We start from the raw sequence: 22,122 nt of genomic DNA, 5'->3' as shown, positions 1-22,122 counted from the left end.
CAAAGGAATTACTGTTAATTTTTTAAGTGTGATAATGGCATTATGTTACTTTTTTAAAACAGTCCTTACTTCTTTTTTGTTTTTGTGTGAGGAAGATCAGCCCTGAGCTAACATCCAATGCCAATCCTCCTCTTTTTGTTGAGGATGTGGCCCTGGGCTAACATCCGTGCCCATCTTCCTCTACTTTATATGGGACACCGCCACAGCATGGCTTGACAAGCGGTGCGTCAGTGCGCGTGCGTCTGGGATCCGAACCTGTGAACCCCGCGCTGCTGCAGCAGAGCGCGCGCACTTAACTGCTGCGACACTGGGCTGGCCCCAACAGTCCTTATTTCTTAGAGATATTTACTTAAGTCTCTACGGATGAAAAAATATGATGTTTGAGAACTGCTTTAAAATAATCCTCCAGGGGGGAGCTTGGATGGAGTATAGATAAAACATGACCAGCTAGATGTTGATAAGTACTGAAGCTGGTGACGGGCATTTGGTGAGTCATTATGCTTGTCATTCTAGTTTGTTTAGGCTTGAAATGTTCCATAAGAAAAAGTCAACAAAAGAGAGAGATGACAACCAAATGCAATATATGATTTTTGATTGGGGCCTAGTTTGAACAAACTATCTATCTGTAAAAGACAGCTAGAAACAGAAAAGCTATGTGGCCTTCACTGAAACAGGGCTCTCCTTGGTTCCACTGATTTGGATTTAGACAAATATGTCTGTAGAAAGTTGACCAAGTACATGATAGTCTGTCCTTTAAGAACATATTTGCCCTTCTGTTCTGCCTAGAAACTTCTATTCTTCCTTCAAGACCAAGCTCAAAAGTTACTTCCTCAGTGAACCTTTACCCGTTCATCCTCCCAACAGAATATGTCCCTTCCTGTTCTGGATTCCCACAATATTCTGTTTATTATATCTATTTTTTCACATCTCACTATCATTATCTGCTTATAACTTTTTCTTCTTTCGCATCTGTTTGCCTTCCTCTCTAAATTATGAGTTACTCAAAAGCTGCTACCATTTTTTTATTCATTTATATATTTGCAGTCCCTGGTAATTCAAAACATTGGTAGAATGCTACATATAAAATCTAACATCCTTTCAATAGGACTGTACCAGCGTAGAAAGAAGAAAAATATAAACCAGAGGAAAAGGAAAAAGGGAAAAACTGAAGGCAGATGTCATACATTGGGCACAGTTTGGAGATCATTTTACTTAATGGGACATTAGGTAGTGGAAGTAAGCCCCCAAAAGAGCTAAATTGTGACCCATCTTTCAACTTCCATGGTCCTTTCCAGACCTATCTTCCTCTCTGCACAGCAAGCTCTAACTCTACAGTCTCCAACAAAGGGAGGAGAGCAAGTAATAAACTAACTCACTCAAGTTGCAATTTAATGAATTACCTTTTTTCCAAGAGTATTTCAGAGAGCATCTGAAGGAGGACCAATGGTAAACCCAAAGGATTCAATCTACTGATGAAGTGTCCAATCAGTATATGGAGATATCTGGAATGGATTTCCCTCCAATTAAACCACATTAGCAATTACCTACGCCACACTGCACATAAGCTTACTCCTAAGTAGAAGCTATTTTTACATTAGCATTTGGCAAATCCTTCCACTGTCATAATTAAAAAACTCATTGCAGTCTTCAGCAGGTGGTTTTTTTCCATTATACTCTACCTGGGCCTTAGTGTACCAATCCCTAAGGAAGTCTGAGTAGATGAGCTATTTTTGGAATCTATGAATATTGCTGGCATGAATGACCCACCCACATATCCCAAAAGGAATTACCAGTTTGGAGAACTGGGAAGTGCCCCATCATAATATCAGAGACTCCCTTGACTATTTCAATGTTAGGCTTGAAAAATCATTGCCTCAGGGCCAAAGACTAAAAGAAAAAGAAAGCTTCCTTTTCTCGGTCCTGTGAAAAGGATGCTACATCCCACCTGGGTCTTTTCAGCCAAACCTGTCCCTGAACCTCATCAGCAACAGCAGTGACACCAGTGTCAGCTTTGAAGGACAACAATCTCGAATACAGAGAGGTGGTGTGGGAGAATGAAAAAGGTGTTTTGTTTATAACTCCATCCCCTCCTTCCTGACAACCAACACCCAGGAATCACATAATTTGCATGCTGAAGTAACTATGTTGTCCCTATTGCAACACGTACAAACTTCTCAGGAAATACCATGAATCTGCAGAAGGCCAGTTGTTACTGCGTGCATGCTGGCTCTGAGGTCAAAAGACCTAAGTTGACATTCCAGCTCAAACGTTTTCTCAGTATGTGACCTTATGCAAACATTTACCCTTTCTCTGCCTCAGTTTTCTCATCTGTAAAAGAGAGATAATATCACCTTCCTTATAGAGTCAATAAGATTAAATGAGATAATCCATGTAAAGTGTTTGGCACAAGGCTCCACACAGTACATACCCAATAGATACTGTTATAATTAATGACCTTTGATTGTTCATGGGAACCTCAGTAACGCAATACGGAGCCAGATTCATGGTCCACTCAGTCTAGCATTTATCTCTGATGGTGGCAGCAAGGGGCATTTTGGGACAGAAGTGAATGCTCTTTTTTTATTATTATCTCAAATGAATAGGCTTTATCTGGAAATATCCCTAACTTCTTTGACTAAATTTCTAAGAATGATATATCACTCATAAATGTATCTACATCATTTTGACCATATTTATATATGCAACTGGTCCTGATTTATCTTACTTATATTAAAATACTACTTTCAAAATGCAAGAGGGTAGCCCTTATTTCTTGTTTTCCAACATTCTGTTAACAATTCCCTATTTACCTTATCCCTTAGTCTTGATTTCATAGTCACGATTCAGATTTCTTCTATCAGCTTTTAATTTCAGAGAAAAAAGAGCCCTAAGCTTTCAGCAGTTAATTATCTAGTTTCTAATTTATTCAGTCCAATCCATCATGGATATTTTTGAGTTCCTACTGCAAAACACATAATTGAAACACACAGAATATAAGATGGAGTTTCTGTTCTCAAAGAGCTTAGAGTCTTCTGGGGATGCAGTCAATCAAACTTCTTTTCTTTTTTTTTTCTAATGACCTATGATGTATGGAGGCAGCTGTAGCCTAGAGATCAAGAACGCTGACTCTGGACCCAGACTACCTGGGTTCAAATTCTGGTTCTGCCCCTCAGTGGATGACCTTGAGCAAACTGCTTAAATTCTCTGCTAACTTCAGGTTCCTCATCTGTAAAACTGAGCCAACAGTATTATCTGGGGTTGTTATAAGGAGAAAGAAGTTCTAAGTTAAGCACTTAGAACAGCAGCTGGGTGGGACAGAGTAAGCACTCAAAGAAACGCCAGCAATTGGAGGTAGGCATTAGAGCTGTTCACAAATATTCCTGTTCTCTCTTCCAGACATGTGGAACGCACACATGGTGGGATCACATTTCCCTGCCCCTTTTAAGTGAGACGTGGCCATGTGCCTGACTCTGGCCAATGAAATGTGAGAAGAAGTAACATGTGTCACCTCTGGGTAAAAGCTTAAAACCCTGCACAGGGCTGGCCCTGTGGCTTGGCGGTTGAGTGTGCGCGCTCCGCTGCTGGCGGCCCGGGTTCAGATCCCGGGTGCGGACTGACGCACCGCTGCTCCGGCCATGCTGAGGCCGCGTCCCACATACAGCAACTAGAAGGCTGTGCAACTATGACATACAACTATCTACTGGGGCTTTGGGGGAAATAAATAAATAAATAAATAAAAATTTTAAAACCCTGTACATAATCTGCTGAGTTAACTTCCCCCTGCCCTGGTGATTAAGCAAGCGTGTACTAGACGGAACCTCTGACACTAAGATGTGTGACTGAGTATCACATATCTTGTGACGAAAATGAGCAGAGCCCCTTGCTAATCCACAATGGATGAGTAGCTTGAACGAGACACAGACTCCATGGTGTGGTAAAGCACTGAGACTTTGGGGCTGTTTGTTAGTGCAGCTTAACCCAGGCTACCCTGACCAACACAGGAGCATTCCAGTCACTGGGGACACAGCAGTGAATTTGACAACCTGACAAAATGCTGCCCTCATGGAGCTTCCCAAGACTTGAAAGCAACACCCAGACCATTCTGTGCAAACAAACTACTAAGAAGAAGCCGAAATGACCAATGAGAGTTCACACCTCTTTCTGCCTCCCACAGTCACAGCTCTGAAATGCTACCAGTGAGTCAAAATAGAGGGAAAAAGCTAAAGAAAAGAAGAAGCACCCATGATACGGTCTCATCTCACATACTCCTACTACCTCTCAAAATGCATGACAGATACAAACACAAAAGAAGCATGAAGAGAGCTGAACCCGGGCATCAGGAGACCTGTGAGAATTTACTCTGACTCTGCCACTAACTGGCTGTGTAACTCTGGCCAGTGTGATGAGGTGTGAGTCTCCAGGGTCCCTCAATACTTGGAAATAAGGAAATACGGTCTCCCCTCCTAAGAGGTGAACTGTATGATGGATCGAGCATCCATTCATTCATTTACTCATTCTTCCAAATGACAAATAGTTAGTGACCACCTACTATGTGTCAGGACTATAATACACAGTGACACAGGGATGAACAAGACAGACAGGTTCTGTTCTCATGGAGCTTACATTTACTATGGGAGATTAATAATAATAAATCATTAAACAAGTTAACTTTATAATGCAGACAGTGATAAGTGCTTTAAAACAAACAGGTATGATAGTGTTATGGGGGAATGGTATCTCAGATTGGGTGGTCATGGAAGGCATCCCTGTGGAGGTGATGCTGAATTTGGAAACACAACTGACAGGAAGGAATCAACCCTCTGAGGATCTAGAGGAAGAGTGTTTCAGACAGGATGGCAAGTGCAAAGGCCCTGAGGCATGAAAGAAGAGCATAAAGAGCTCAGGGAAGAGCGGTAGGAGATGAGTCAAAGATGGAGGGATCAAATCATGGAGGCTCTTGTAGGCAATAAGGAGTTTGCAAGCTCATCAAGATTTTGACACAGACAAGTGCTATAATTTAATTTATAATTTATGTTTAAAAAAACCATCCCAACTGCTATGTGGAAAGGAATCAGTTTGGAGGCAATTTTCAATAGTCTAGATAAGGATGGGACAAGTGGCACCAGAAAAGGGGCTAAGAAAGGTCACAGTTGGATACATTTTGGAAGACAAGTGACAGGGTTCAGAACACACTACCCCAAAATATGGCATCTTGGCATACTGAATATATTAAGCAGAAGGAATTTGAGAAAATGGCCGATGCAGGAGAGTCTCTCTGACCTTCCCCACCTCCTCCCCTGAAGCAGATCATAAGGCCCTCCTGGGAGAGGTGCCCTCCCCATACCCAGAGGAAAGTAGGGATGCCCTTATCTCCAACACATGGATGCCGCGCGGAATCTGAACAAACAGGCCTTGCTAGGTTCCCCCAGTATTACCCTTAGCTCTTACTCTCTTTTTGTCCTATCACATTTTTCCACGACTCTCCATTCTTCATCAACTCCAGTATTTAAAACGCACACGTTTGGGCCGGCCCCGTGGCTTAGCGGTTAAGTGCGCGCGCTTGGCTACTGGCGGCCCGGGTTCAGATCCCGGGTACGCACCGACGCACCGCTTCTCCGGCCATGCTGACGCCGCGGCTCACATACAGCAACTAGAAGGATGTGCAACTATGACATACAACTATCTACTGGGGCTTTGGGGGAAAAAAAGGAGGAGGATTGGCAATAGATGTTAGCTCAGAGCCAGTCTTCCTCAGCAAAAAGAGGAGGATTAGCATGGATGTTAGCTCAGGGCTGATCTTCCTCACCAAAAAAATAAAATAAAAATAAAATGCACAGGTTTAACCATTTCTTCAGGCTTTCATTTCCTTACGAAGACTCCCTTGTCATGTAAAATTTAAATTAAATAAATCTGTATGCTTTTCTCCTGTTAGCCTGTCTTTATCAGTTTAATTTTCAGACCCAACCAGGGACTCTAAGAGGGTCGAGGAAAACTTCTTCCTCCCTACACAAGTCAAGAGGATATACTGAAGTGTTGGATGTGGGGAGTGAAAGAAAGAGAATTAGGGATGATGGAAGATGATTTCATTTCCTTAAAATAGCGAAAACTAAGGAAGGAACAGGTTTGGGGGTGGAAATCAGGAATTCTGTTTTTGAACATGTTAAACTTGACATACCTACTAAGCAGATTTTCAAGATGAACAAAAGAGATAATGTATTTTAAAACACCCAATACATAATCGGCACTCAAAAAAAATAGTTATTTTCTTTCCAAATTTACTAAATCTCCTAAAGCCAGGTGTCCTAATTTTAAAAGAGGGGATACTAATATCTATTTTACAGATTCACAGTGGGCCTTAATTGACTTAATAAATGTGAATAAAGATTATTAATAACTAACATGTATGTAGCTCTCACTATGTGCCAAGTACTATTTTAAGTGTGTTACATTTAATTAATTGAGTCCTCCCAACAACTCTACAAGGAAGGTACTGTTATCTCCATTTACAGCTGAGGAAATGCAGGCACAGAGTAGAGGTCAAACAGCTTGACCAAGTCTATGCAGGTAGAAAGAAAAGTTGAATAAAAATGTATTACTAAATACCCAAATGTATACTGCAGATAATAATAAATTCAGAAACAGAAGAGACAGATTATGTGGACTATTTAACAAATATTTATTGACTACGTCATCTGTGCCAGGCACTGTTCTAGGAATGGGAGATACAGAAATGAACAAAACAGCCAAAAGACCTGCCCTCATAGGCTCAGTCAAAGAAAAGCAATTAGGACAAAAACGACTTGGGCTTAACCTAGAAAACGTGTAGGATCTGAATACGGAAGGGAGAAAGCAGGGATCAGCTGGCAGACTACAGCGGCCCCTTCAGCACAGCCTGTGACCTGTTTCTGTCCGAGCTACCGATGTTTCTTGCATTTTTTAAAGGAGGAAGAGGAGGAGGAGTGGGGGGAGGAAGAGGAGGAGATGGAGGAGGGGGAGAGGGAGGAAGGATGAGGAGGAGGAAGCAGGGGAGGAAGGAGGAGGAAGAAAAGGATTGTAAATGTGACGATCTGAACAAGCTTGAAGGAGGAGGATATGTACACCGCAATCAAACCAGCCAGGCTGTAAAAGGTGCGTTCGCTGCCTGTTCAAGAAGCCACATGGCGCCTGGGGTGGCTGGAGGGCAGACGCCCACTGGGGGGTGGTGGAAAGACAAGGACAAAGGGAGGCAGGAGGCAGAGGCAAAGGCTGCGGGAGCTGACGGATTTTTTTTTTCTCTCTGTAGGTGATGGGATGGCACTGAAGGAGAGTGAATTCACAGGAAATTCACTGTTCTGGATAGTTGGTTCCCATACGTGAAAAATATGCGTTTAATCTCGGAAGGCCTTAAAGAATACTGTTGCACACAACAAGAGCAGAACTCTAGGGAATTCTTTCAAAAGTAACTTTTAAAGAAAACGTCAGCCTTTTATAAAAGCTCTGCCCAAGTAACCTTAGAAACTTTCTTGTAGGAGATGAACCACAGCAAAACACCTACTGAGATCTTCGAGGGTACTTTTAAGCTCCTCTTTGCTGGAAGGGAAATCTCACTTGTATCCAACCTAAGTTCTGCTCTAACTTTTTGTTGCCGTTACCTTCAATTTTTTTCCTTAGGGGCGAGAATGGAATTTTATCTGTATGTTTGCAGTTTTTTTCCTGAAATGTAACTGCAGCACGTGACATGAACCAAAGAGAGGAATCTGGCGGAACAGCAAGCAAGGAGGGCTTTATGCCTAAGAGACATAAAGGACTGGTTTGCTTAAGGGCTTTACTGACCTGACAGTAAGAACAAAGGCAGAATAGGAACCTGAGCCAACTGAAAGTTAAATAACAAACCAAACTTGTACAGTCAAATGAGAACACTCTGAGAATGGAAAAGGATGTCTAAAGAGTTGGCCTTAGAAAGAGGACAGCACCCAGCAGAAAAGGAGATTAAACAGTTGATCTTTCAAGGAAGGAGGAACCGGTTCTAAAAAACAAAGCTGCCTGGCACTGAAATCATGTAATTGAAGCCACTGAGTGAGCACGGATAGAAGGACGACTCTATGAAATATAACACAGAAATCAGGAACATTCTCTGCACTGTGGTAGTAAGCAAGGACACAGTGTTCATTAAGGGATGATTGTCAACTACATCTGTGGCTACTAACTGGTACTAAGTAAAGCAATTCCATGACACCCGTTTTTCACATATCCTATGGAGCTTAGTACAAGCCACTGAACTATAATAACTACAGAACTATTTTATAAAAACTTAGAGATTGTTAAGGCTTTTATATTTATTTTTTATTTATATTTATTTCTCACTGAAACAATATTTTTTTAAGTGAGTACCCATTTTAAAATACCATCATAGGAAACACTTCCATATTCATTTCCTACTGCTGTTAGAACACATTGCCACAAACTTAGATGGCATTAAACAACACAAATTTATTCTCTTACAGTTCTGGAGGTCAGAAGTCTGAAAGGAGTCTCAATGGGCTAAAATCAAGGTGTCAGCAGGACTGCACTGCTTCTGGAGGCTCTAGGGGAAAACCTGTTTCTTGTCTTTTCCAGCTTCTAGAGGCTGCCCACGGCCCTTGGTTCATGGCCCTCTTCCACCTTCAAAACCAGTAGAGTCTTTCTCACGCTGCATCACTCTGTCATTGACTCTTCTTCTGCCTCCCTTTTCCACTTTTAAGGATCTTGTGATTACACTGGGTCCACCTGGATAATCCAAAGTAATCTCCCTATTTTAAAATCAACTGATAAGCAAGTAACCTTAATTCTATCTGCAGCTTTAATTCCCCTTTGCCATGTAATGTAACATATTCATGGGTTCTGGGGATATCTTTTGGGGGCCATTATTCTGCCTACCACAACTTTAACCAAAGTGTAACTATATCGTGCAAGATGGACAGTCACTCTATCAACAAGGCTGAAATCTCAGATTTGCTCAGCACATTTATAGACATTCCACACTCTTTTATATGCCTGAAAGGTAAACTTTGTACATAAAGCATGACCAAATAAATTGGTATGCCTCTATGTAGGATTCTTGGCTTGGGGGGCCTAGGGAGTTTTACTGTTTTTTGCAGATTCCGACAGCTTAAAAAGATACATAAACTACTTGAATACGGATACTGTCTCTTTGCGGGAAGAGTAACAATATCCTAAAATTATTACTTTTTGTCAAAAAAATAAATGTTTACATTGCAGACACTAGAAAAAGTTGAGCATTTAATGTTTTTAAAACATTTTGGTCATGTCCCGGTCAGCATTATGGTGGAGTGAGCTTCCCCCATTGAACTCTCCCCCTCTAAGACACAACAAAAAGGACATTCATATTCCAAGAGAAGCTATTGACACAACACAGGGGATGTCTGAGGCACCCAGGCAGCCAGACACCCGAGGACTGAGGTGCTGGAATCCCCAGAGTAAGTGCAACGAGGTAAGAGGAACTCCCTTCCCTCCCCAAGGACTGCGACCCAGAGACTGAGACCACGTGGCTCTCACAGGAGGGGGAGGGGTGGCTCACCACGTGAAAAACGGCACTTTCCAAGACCCCTCACAGCCTGAGGGGAGCCCCCTACAGAGGGAGCAGAGCTGTTGTGAGGGTAGTTTCAACAAGTGAGCACCTCAGGAGAGCAGAGAGCAACAGCAAGGCGAGAAACCTCTGAGATTGGGGAGGCGAAAGTAGCGCCCCTCCCCTACCCGGCCTGCCTGACTGGCGCTTCAGCTCAGCCCCGTCCCCAGAGGCAGCGGTCCCCAGGCGCCCAGGCCCCACCAGCAGGGGCAGCGTGACCGAGCCCCACCCCCACAGGCAGCGGCTCCCAGGTGCCCGGGCCTGACCAGCAGCAGGGCAAGCCTGCACACCCGCACCAGAGGCAGCAGCAGCTCAGGCCCCACCACACCACAGCCCCAGCTGCTCCAGCTGGATCAAGCCACGGCTCCAGCGTCCCTGGCTCCACCGTGCCACGGCCCCAGCTCCTTCGGCTGGACCGTGCCCGCCCCCAGCTCCTTTGGCTTGATCGCCCCCCCTCACCCCCCAGCTCCAACTGCCTCGGCTTGGCCTGTGCCCAGGCTCGAGCTGACTTGGTGCCAGCAACTTCAGCCCAGCCCACTCCAGTTCCAGCTTCTTCGGCCCAGTGGCGCTCCAGCTCCAGCTTCTTTGGCCCAGCAGCACTCCAGCTCTTCCTTCTTCAGCCCAGCGGCACTCCAGTTCCAGCTTTTTCGGCCCAGCGGTGCTCCAGCTCCTGCTTCTTTGGCCCAGCAGCACTTCAGCTGCAGCTGCTTCAACCCACCCACACCTGAGCCCCAGCTGCTTTGGCCTAGCTGCGCTCCAGTCTCAGCTGTTCCCACGCTCCAGCTCCAACTGTTCCCACGCTTCCCCCCAGCAGCCTCCACTCAGCCACACCGCAAATCAGCCAGGGGCCAACGAAAGTGCCCCTGGCCTGTGGATTGAGGCAGGCCAGAATACACAGCCCTTGACCCACACCCAGCCACAGCAAGAGGAAACTGTGACCATATATTTTCACTATGAGGAAAAGTAAGCCAACACCAACAGGCATCATGCAAAAATATATTAAATCTCCAGACCAAAAGGAAAATGACAAGCACCCAGATGTAAACCCGGAAAGCAGAGAAATGTATAACCTTAATGAAAGAGAATTCAAAATAGCCATCATAAAAAAGCTTAATGAAATACAAGAAAACACAGACAGACAATTCAATGAAATCAGGCATTTCTTCACGAGAGATTGAAACTATAAAAAAAAAAATCAGAAATCTTAGAGATGAAAAACACAATAGAGGAGATAAAGACAAATCTGGAAGACTTAAGCATCAGAGCTGACAATATAGAGGAAAGAACTAGCAATATTGAGGAAAGCAATGCAAAAGTGCTGCAGATGGAGGAGGAAAGAGAACTAAGACTAAAAAGAAATGAAGAAACTCTTTGAGAAATATCCGACTCAATTAGGAAATCCAACATAAGGATTATAGGTATTCCAGAGAGAGAAGAGAGGGAAAAAGGAATAGAAAACTTGTTCAAAGAAATAATATCTGAGAACCTCCCAAACCTGGGGAAGGAGCTGGAAATACCAGTGAATGAAATAAATAGATCTCCTAAATATATCAACACGAAAAGACCCTCTCCAAGGCATATAGTAGTAAAGCTGGCAAAAGTCAATGATAAAAAATATTAAGGGCAGCTAGACAAAAAAAAAATAACATACAAAGGATTTCCTATCAGGCTCTCAGCCGATTTCTCAACAGAACCTTTACAGGCTAGGAGAGAGTGGAACGATATATTCAAAATTCTGAAGGACAAAAACTTTCAACCAAGAATACTCTATCCAGCAAAAATATCCTTCAGATATGATGGAGAAATAATAACTATCCCAGATAAACAAAAACTAAGGGAGTTCATTGCCACAAGACCCCCACTACAAGAAATGCTCAAGAAGGCCCTCATCCCTGAGGAAAAACAGAGAAAGAGGATTCAAAGTTTTGAACAAGGAGGAAAATAGGTCAACAAAACCAGAAAAATTGCAGTCCTCTACCAAAATACATTAGCAAACCCTTAATTATAAAACCAAAGATCAAGGGAAGGTAAGCACCAAGCATAAATATAACCTCATCATGTTAAACACGAACTCACAACACAAGAAGGAATAAGATGTGACAACAATAACTTAGAAGGGGAAGAGGAAAGGGATCGAGTTGACTTAGTCTAAGGGAATAAGAGGCCATCAAAAAATGGACTATCACATCCATGAGATTTTTTATACAAACCTCGTGGTAACCACTAACCAAATAATCAGAACAGAATCACACACGATAAAGAAAGAGAAAAGTAAGAGAACCCCCATACAGAACTACCAAACTAAATTGGTAGTCAGGACAAGAAAGAAAAGAAATGCAAAAGAACCGGAAAAAGAGCGATAAAATAACAACAGCAAGCCCCCATAGATCAATAATTACCCTAAATGTAAATGGATTGAACTGTCCAATCAAAAGACACAGAGTGGTGGGAAGGATTAAAAAGCAAGACCCAACAATATGCTGCCTCCAGGAAACACATCTCAGCTCTAAAGACAAACACAGGCTCAGAGTGAAAGGATGGAAGACAATACTCCAAGCTAATGGCAAACAAAAGAAAGCAGGTGTTGCCATACTTATATCAGACAAAGTTGACTTCAAGATAAAACAAAGAGGGGCAATATATAATGATAAAAGGGACACTCCACCAAGAAGACATATCAATTATAAATATATATGCACCCAATACAGGAGCACCAAGGTACATAAAGCTACTATTAACAAACCTAAAAGGAGATATTAACAACAACACAATAATAGTAGGGGATCTTAACACCCCACTCTCATCAATGGACAGATCATCCAGATAGAAAATAAATAAGGAAATAATGGACCTAAATGAAAAACTAGATGAGATGGACTTAATAGACAGATACAGAGCACTCCATCCAAACACAGCAGATTATACATTCTTCTCAAGGGCACATGGAACATTCTCAAGAATAAACCACATGTTGGGAAACAAGGCATGCTTACATAAATTTAAGAAGATTGAAATCATAACAAGCATCTTTTCAGACCATAATGCCATGAAGTTAGAAATCAACTACAAGGAAAAACCGGGAAAGTGCCAAAGCTGTGGAGACTCAACAACATGCTACTAAACAACCAATGGATCATTGATGAAACTAAAGGAGAAATGAAAGCATATCTGGAGACAAATGAAAATGAAAATACACCATACCAACTCATACGGGATGCAGCAAAAGCGGTCCTGAGAGGGAAACTCATAGCAATACAGGCCCACCTTAACAAACAAGAAAAAGCCCAAATAAGCAACCTCAAACTATGCCTAACAGAATTAGAAAAAGAACAAACAAAGCCTAAAGTCAGCAGAAGGAGGGAAATAATAAAAATCAGAGCAGAAATAAATGAAATTGAAACTAAAAAACAGCAGAAAGGATCAATGAAACAAAGAGCTGGTTCTTTGAGAAGATAAACAAAATTGACAAACCCTTAGCCAGACTCACCAAGAAAAAAAGAAAGAAGGCTCAAATAAATAAAATTAGAAATGAAAAAGGAGAAATCACACCAGATATCACAGAAATACAAAAGATTATAAGAGAATACTACGAAAAATTATATGCCAACAAATTGGATAATCTAGAAGAAATGGATAAATTCCTAGACTCATACAACTTCCCAAAACTGAATCAAGAAGAAATAGAGAACCTGAATAGACCTATCACAAGTAAAGAGATTGGAAACACTAATCAAAAACCTCCCAAAAAATAAAAGTCCAGGACCAGATGGCTTTTCTGGAGAATTTTACCAAACATTCAAAGAAGACTTAACACCTATCCTTCTCAAACTATTCCAAAAAACAGAGGAAGATGGAACACTTCCCAACACATTCTACGAGGCCCAAAGCCAAGCAAAGACAATACTAAGAAGGAAAACTACAGACCAATATCCCTGATGAACATAGATGCAAAAATCCTCAACAAGATATTGGCACACCGAATACAGCAATACATTAAAAAGATCATACATCATGATCAAGTGGGATTTATACCAGGGACACAGGGATGGTTCAACATCCGCAACTCAATCAATGTGATACACCACATTAACAAAACGGGGAATAAAAACCATATGATCATCTCAATAGATGCAAAGAAGGCTTTTGACAAGATCCAACATCCATTTATGATAAAAACTCTGAACAAAATGAGTATAGAAGGAAAGTACCTTAACATAATAAAGGCCATATATGACAAACCCATAGCCAACATCATACTCAGTGGGAAAAAACTGAAAGCCATCCCTCTGAAAACAGAAACAAGACAAGGGTGCCCACTCTCGCCACTCTTATTCAACACAGTACTGGAGGTTCTGGTCAGAGCAATTAGGCAAGAAAAAGGAATAAAAGGAATCTAAATAGGCAACGAAGAAGTGAAACTCTTGCTGTTTGCAGATGACATGATCTTATATATAGAAAACCCTAAAGAATCCATTGGAAAACTATTAGAAATAATCAACAGCTACAGCAAAGTGGCAGAGTACAAAATCAACTTACAGAAATCAGTTGCATTTCTATATACCAACAACGAACTAACAGAAGGAGAACTCAAGAAGACAATCACATTTACAATTGCAACAAAAAGAATAAAATATCTAGGAGTAAATTTAACCAAGGAAGTCAAAGACCTATACCATGAAAACTATAAGACATTATTGAGTGAAACCAATGATGACATAAAGAAATGGAAAAATAGTCCATGCACTTGGATTGGAAGAATAAACATAGTTAAAATGTCCATACTACCTAAAGCAATCTTTAATGCAATCCCAATAAGAATCCCAAGGACATTCTTCACAGAAATAGAACAAAGAATACTAACATTCATATGGGGCAACAAAAGACCCCGTATAGCTAAAGCAATCCTGAAAAAGAAGAAGGCTGGAGGAATCACAATCCGTGACTTCAAAACATACTACAAATCAATAGTAATTAAAACAGCATGGTACTGGTACAAAAACAGACACACAGATCAATGGAACAGAATTGAAAGTCCAGAAACAAAACCTCATATCTATGGGCAGCTAATCTTTGACAAAGGAGCTAAGGACATACAGTGGAGAAAGGAAAGTCTCTTCAATAAATGGTGCTGGGAAAACTGGACAGCCACTTGCGAAAGAATGAAAGTAGACCATCTTCTTTCGCCGTACACAAAAATTAACTCAAAATGGATCAAAGACCTGAAGGTGAGACTTGAAACTATAAAACTCCTGGAGGAAAATATAGGTAGTACACTACTCGCCATCAGCCATAAAGGGATCTTTTTGAATTCCATGTCTACTCAGACAAGGGAAACAAAAGAAAAAATAAACAAGTGGGACTTCATCAGATTAAAGAGCTTCTACAAGGCAAATGAAACCAGGATCAAAATGAATAGGGAACCCACCAGCTGGGAAAAAATATTTGCAAACCATATATCTGACAAGGGATTAACCTCCATAACATATAAAGAACTCACACAACTAAATAACAAAAAAACAAACAACCCAATCAAAAAATGGGCAGAGGACCATACTCATATCAGACAAAGTAGACTTCAAGATAAAACAGGTTAAGAAAGACAAAGAAGGGAAATATATAATGATAAAAGGAACACTCCATCAAGAAGACATATCACTTATAAATATACATGCATCCAACATAGGAGCACCAATGTACATAAAGCAACTATTAACAACCCTAAAAGGAGACATCAACAACAACACAATAATAGTAGGGGATCTTAACACCCCACTTACAGCAATGGATAGATCATCCAGACAAAAAGTCAATAAAGAAATAGTAGACTTAAAGGAAAAACTGGACGAGATGGACCTAGTAGACATATACAGAGCACTCCATCCAAAACCAGCTGACTACACATTCTTCTCAAGCACGCATGGAACATTCTCTAGGATAGACCATATGTTGGGAAACAAAGCAGGCCTCAATAAATTTAAGAAGACTGAAATCATAACAAGCATCTTTTCAGACCATAAGGCTATGAAACTGGAAATGAACAATGAAAAAAAAACTGGGAATGTGACAAAAATGTGGAGATTAAACAACATGCTACTGAACAAACAATGGATCATTGATGAAATTAAAGGAGAAATCAAAAACTATCTGGAAACAAACGAGAATGATAATATGCCATATCAAACCATATGGGATGCAGCAAAAGCGGTCCTGAGAGGGAAACTCATAGTGATACAAGCCCACCTTAACAAACAAAAAAAGCCCAAATAGGCAACCTTAAATTACACCTAACAGAACTAGAAAAAGAAGAACAAACAAAGCCCAAAGCCAGCAAAAGGAGAGAAATAATAAAAATTAGAGCAGAAATAAATGAAATTGAGACCAAAAAAACAGTAGAAAGGATTAATGAAACAAAGAGTTGGTTCTTCGAGAAGATAAACAAAATCAACAAACCCTTAGCCAGGCTTACTAAGAAAAAAAGAGAAAAGACTCAAGTAAATAAAATTAGAAATGAAAGAGGAGAAATTACAACGGATACCACGGAAATACAGAGGATTATAAGAGAATACTATGAGAAATTATATGCCAACAAATTGGACAATCTAGAAGAAATGGATAAATTCTTAGACTTATACAACCTCCCAAAATTGAACCAAGAAGAAATGGAGAATCTGAATAGACCAATAACAAGTAAAGAGATTGAAATAGTAATCAAAAACCTCCCAAAAAATAAAAGTCCAGGACCAGATGGCTTCTCCAGTGAATTTTACCAAACATTCAAAGAAGATTTAATACTCATCCTTCTCAAACTATTCCAAAAAATAGAGGAAGATGGAACACTTCCTAAATCATTCTACGAGGCCAACATCACCCTGATACCAAAACCAGACAAAGACAATACAAAGAAAGAAAATTACAGGCCAATATCGCTGATGAACATTGATGCAAAAATCCTCAACAAAATATTGGCAAACCGAATACAACAATACATTAAAAAGATCATACACCATGATCAAGTGGGATTTATACCGGGGACGCAGGGATGGTTCAACATCCGCAAATCAATCAACGTGATACATCACATCAACAAAACAAAGAATAAAAACCACATGATCATCTCAATAGACGCAGAGAAGGCATTTGACAAGATACAACATCCATTTATGATAAAAACTCTCAATAAAATGGGAATAGAAGGAAAGTACCTCTACATAATAAAGGCCATATATGACAAACCCACAGCCAACATCATACTCAACGGGGAAAGACTGAAAGCCATTCCTCTGAGAACAGAAACGAGGCAGGGCTGCCCACTCTCACCACTCCTGTTCAACATAGCACTGGAGGTTTTGGCCAGAGCAATTAGGCAAGAAAAAGGAATAAAAGGAATCCAAATAGGTAACGAAGAAGTGAAACTCTCACTATTCGCAGATGACATGATTGTATATATAGAAAACCCTAAAGAATCTGTTGGAAAACTATTAGAAACAATCAACAACTACAGCAAAGTTGCAGGGTACAAAATCAATCTACAAAAATCAGTTGCATTTCTGTATGCTAATAATGAACTAACAGAAAGAGAGCTCAAAAAGATAATACCATTTACAATTGCATCAAAAAGAATAAAATACCTAGGAATAAATCTTACCAAGGAAGTGAAGGACCTATACAATGAGAACTACAAGACATTATTGAAAGAAATCCATGATGACATAACGAAATGGAAAGATATCCCATGCACGTGGATTGGAAGAATAAACATAGTTAAAATGTCTATATTACCTAAAGCAATCTACAGATTCAATGCAATCTCAATCAGAATCCCAATGACATTCTTCACAGAAATAGAAAAAAGAATACTAAAATTTATATGGGGCAACAAAAGACCCCATATAGCTAAAGAAATCCTAAGAAAAAAGAACAAAGCAGGAGGCATCACAATCCCTAACTTCAAAACATACTACAAAGCAATAGTAATCAAAACAGCATGGTACTGGTACAAAAACAGACACACAGATCAATGGAACAGAATTGAAAGCCCAGAAATAAAACCACACATATACGGACACCTAATTTTCGATAAAGGTGCTAAGAACATGCAATGGAGAAAGGAAAGTCTCTTCAATAAATGGTGTTGGGAAAACTGGACAGCCACATGTAAAAGAATGAAAGTGGACCATGTGCTATCGCCATTCACAAAATTAACTCAAAATGGATCAAAGACCTGAAGGTAAGACCTGAAACTATAAAACTCATAGAAGAAAATATAGGCAACACACTATTTGACATTAGTTTTAAAGGAATCTTTTCGGATGACATGCCTACCCAGACTAGGGAAACTAAAGAAAAAATAAACAAGTGGGACTTTATCAGATTAAAGAGCTTTTATAAGACAAATGAAACCAGAATCAAGATGAACAGACAACCAACCAGCTGGGAGAGAATATTTGCAAAACATACATCTGACAAGGGGTTGATCTCCATAATATATAAAGAACTCATACAACTGAACAACAAAAAAACAAACAACCCGATCAAAAAATTGGCAGAGGAAATGAACAGACAATTCTCCAAGGAAGATATACAGATGGCCAATAGGCAAATGAAAAGATGCTCAACATCACTAATCATCAGGGAAATGCAAATCAAAACAACACTAAGATACAACCTCATGCCCGTTAGAATGGCTATAATCACCAAGACAAAAAACAACAAATGTTGGAGAGGATGTGGAGAAACAGGAACCCTCATACACAGCTGGTGGGAATGCAAATTGGTGCAGCCTCTATGGAAAACAGTATGGAGATTCCTCAAAGAATTAAAAATAGAGATGCCCTATGATCCAGCCATCCCACTACTGGGAATCTATCCAACGAACCTGAAATCAACAATCCAAAGAGGCTTATGCATCCCTATGTTCATTGCAGCATTATTCACCATAGCCAAGAAGTGGAAGCAACCCTAAGTGTCCCTCAACTGACGACTAGATTAAGAAATTGTGGTGTATATATACAATGGAATACTACTCAGCCATAAAAAAAGACAAAATTGTCCCATTTGCAACAACATGGATGGGCCTGGAGCGTATTATGTTAAGTGAAATAAGCCAGAAAAAGAAAGACAAACACTGTATGATCTCACTCATATGTGGAATATAAACCAACACATGGACAGAAAAAACTGGACTGTGGTTACCAGGGGCAGTGGGGGTGGGGGGTGGGCACAAGGGGTGAAGGGAGTCATATATATGGTGATGGACAAACAAAAATGTACAACCCAAAATTTCACAATGTTAGAAACCATTAAAACATCAATAAAAAAAAAAATGGGCAGAGGAAATGAACAGACACTTCTCCAAAGAAAATATACAGATGGCCAATAGGCACATGAAAAGATGTTCAACATCACTAATCATCAGGGAAACGCAAATCAAAACCACACTAAGATATTACCTTACACTCGTTAGAATGGCTATAATCACCAAGACAAAAAGCAACAAATGCTGGAGAGCCTGTGGAGAAAGGGGAACCCTAATCCACTGCTGCTGGGAATGCAAACTGGTGCAGCCTCTATGGAAAACAGTATGGAGATTCCTCAAAAAATTAAAAATAGAAATACCTTATGATCCAGCTATCCCACTACTGGGTATCTACCCAACGAATCTGAAATCAACAATCCAAAGAGGCTTATGCACCCCTATGTTCATCGCAGCATTATTCACTATAGCCAAGACATGGAAGCAACCCAAGTGTCCCTCGACTGATGATTGGATAAAGAAGATGTGGTATATATATACCATGGAATACTACTCAGCCATAAAAAAAAAGACAAAATCGTCCCATTTGCAACAACATGGGTGGACCTGGAGGGTATTATGTTAAGTGAAATAAGCCAGAAAGAGAAAGACAAACAGTGCATGATTTCACTCATATGTGGAAGATAAACTAATACACGGACAGACAGAACTGTCTGGTGGTTACCAGGGGCTAGGTGGGTGGGGGGTGGGCACAAGGGGTGGAGGGATGCACTTATATGGTGACTGATAAACAATAATGTCCAACAAAAATTTCACAATAAAAAAAAATTTGGTCAGAAATTTAAAAATTTTTACATTTTAGTTCAAGAGGATGCAAATAGTGACAATGAGGAAAAGGCAGTTTTACTTCCAACTTTTACTCCAAAAAAGCAGCAAATAAATTTGCAGTGATATTAGCCCACAGCAGTATTTTAAGTAGGAAAGAAGCATTTATTTCTTCATTTAATTTTCTTCTTTTCTTACAGACGTGTTCCAAACAAGCCATGATTCTCTTGGCAAAACAGCCCCATCAAGAGTCTCGCCAACCTCTCCCTAGGGGATGCAAAGACTCGGGTGAGGGAAAGAAAAATGAGGCGAGACACCTGTCCCCAATGGAAAAAGGAAGCACACACCTGGAGAGCAGCTCAGACAAAGGGAGCCAAGGGGGAAAGAAAAGTAATTGGAGAGGAGACAGCTTCCACTCTGTTGCTGGGTTATAAAGTGAATCTATTCCTGGAGGAAAGGGATACAGTAGCAGGACCAAAAACTGGGCCTTGGCGGGGCTGCGCCAGATTGTATCGCCTTCAAGGCTCCGCTCTGATGACTCCTTCCAGGAAGTTTTCCCAGCGTAGCCTGAGCCCCGCTTGGATCAAGGGACCCGCTTGAGATGGCCAGGCATCCTGTGCACATCTCATTAATGCATGCATGCATTCATTCATTCACTTATGCATACTGAGCACCTAACATGCTCTAAGAGCTGGAGATAAAAAGGTAAACAAGGCATAATAGCACTCATCGCACGGCATTTATTCGCATTGGTGGTAGCTTTCTGTCTCTCCCACAGCAGCTTCTAGGAAGGGGCCCTAGTTCATTTTTGCATCCTCAGGGTCTAGCACAGCGCCCGGCATAGGCCGGGTGCTTAATAAACGAAGGAATGACCTTAAAGCACACTTTTGATAGGGGGCTATGTTCTTAAATCTGTAGTCCTATTTTGGGGTTCGGGGGATGACCGGTACACAGAACGGGAGAGGCATCTTTATTCGGGTGCATACAGCAATCCACAGCTTTCCTCTGTGGCTGCTAGTACCCAAGTAAGTCAGAGCGCGAGAGTCCAGGGCGGGATGGGGAAGGTCCGCCACCCCTCTCTCCTCCTCCTCCCCCTCCTCCTCCTCCCCCTCCCCCTCCCCCTCTCCCTCCTCCCCCTCCCCCTCCCCCTCCTCCTCCTTCTCCCATGCAGAAGGGCTGGGATGGGGGCCCAAGAAGGGGCTCTCGCGAGCCCGCCTGCCCGCCCGCGCTCCTCACCAGGTCGATGGCCACGACGTCCCGCAGCGCCACGACCCGCCGGACGGACTTGGGCGGGTTCTCGGTCACGTAGATGAGCCGGTCGCTGAGCACCACGTACCTGAAGGCGTGCTTCCCCGAGTCGGACACCACGACGCACGGCTCGTAGGCGCGGATGGCGTCGTAGACGGCGGGCGGCAGGTGCCTCCGCAGGAAGGCGTCCAGGCGCCCGTTGGCGCGCGCGGGGAAGCCGGCCGGCGCGGCGCTGGCCATGCGCGGCCCGGCGGGAAGATGCGCGGCAGCGGACGCCCGGCCGGCCCGCCCCGCTGGAACCCGCGCGCGCCACAAAGCCGCCAGCCCCGCCGCCTCCCCCGGGCGGGGGCCGCCCCGACCCCGCAGCCCGAGCCCGGCCGCTCCCTGGAGCCCCCGCGCGGCACCGCCCCCATCCTGGTCCCAACCTCAGGCGACAGGGGCCGGGGCGAGACGCTGGTCCTCGAGGCGATCTCCGGCACGCCCCCTGCCCGGGGCTCTCCCCGCCCTCTGCTCACGCCGGTCCCCACCCTCACCCCCACCCCCTCACCCAGCCAATGCGGACCACACCGTTCCATACTATCTGCATCGAAGATGCGGTTTTAATCTGGCTTTCTGTTACAAACTGGAACGAGATGGAACTTACTGATTCATTTTTAAATACGCAGAACAACACTAGAACCCTATTAAGACCAATCACAGACAGTTCGAGTTTGATTCTAACATCGCCTGGCATAGCTCTCTAACTTTTCACGAGTATAAACGTAGGCCTTCTTTCTCCAACTAAGTTAGAGGTCCTCTGAGAGAAGGGCTTCTTATCATCAGTCGATTGGGGCACACCCAAGCCTACCTAATAGATATACCGTGTTTCCACTGCCCAGGACAAGGCCATGCAGACAGTTGGGGCTCGGTCTGTGTAGGGTGAAGGAGTGGGTGAGGCGGGCATCTTGAAATGGAAGGGTATAGGTTGAAGAATGCTGACTGTGCAGGTCTGAGGCCGAAGGGTAGTAAAAGTACTGCTTCCTTTTTACAGACCAGAAATAACTTCTTATAAATTAGGTTAGGGAGTGGGAATGCAAAGGGGTGCAGCCTCTATGGAAAACAGTATGGAGATTCCTCAAAAAATTAAAAATAGTGGGGCCAGCCTGGTGGAGCAAGCAGTTAAGTGCACGTGCTCAGCTGTGGCAGCCCAGGG

The 22,122-nt window shown here is 42.2% G+C and overlaps 1 protein-coding gene across 3 annotated transcripts in view; it reads right to left on the bottom strand.

Moving 5' to 3' along the window:
* Positions 1 to 21,206, bottom strand: part of C17H12orf56 (chromosome 17 C12orf56 homolog) — a 95,273-nt gene extending 74,067 nt beyond the window's left edge. For all 3 annotated transcript variants that reach the window (XR_009222519.1, XM_058557724.1, XM_058557726.1), the window contains exon 1: positions 20,919 to 21,206. Coding sequence is in view for 2 of the 3 variants with exons in the window: in XM_058557724.1 (XP_058413707.1) it covers positions 20,919 to 21,170 (252 nt within the window). In the remaining variant the exon portion in view is untranslated. The remainder of the gene's footprint in view (positions 1 to 20,918) is intronic.
* Positions 21,207 to 22,122: the final 916 nt, after the last annotated feature.

This window comes from Diceros bicornis, chromosome 17 (assembly GCF_020826845.1).
Source record: "Diceros bicornis minor isolate mBicDic1 chromosome 17, mDicBic1.mat.cur, whole genome shotgun sequence".
Taxonomy (NCBI): domain Eukaryota; kingdom Metazoa; phylum Chordata; class Mammalia; order Perissodactyla; family Rhinocerotidae; genus Diceros; species Diceros bicornis.
The sequence above is the reverse complement of the archived record's forward strand: the minus strand, read 5'-3'. Positions and strand labels throughout refer to the sequence as shown.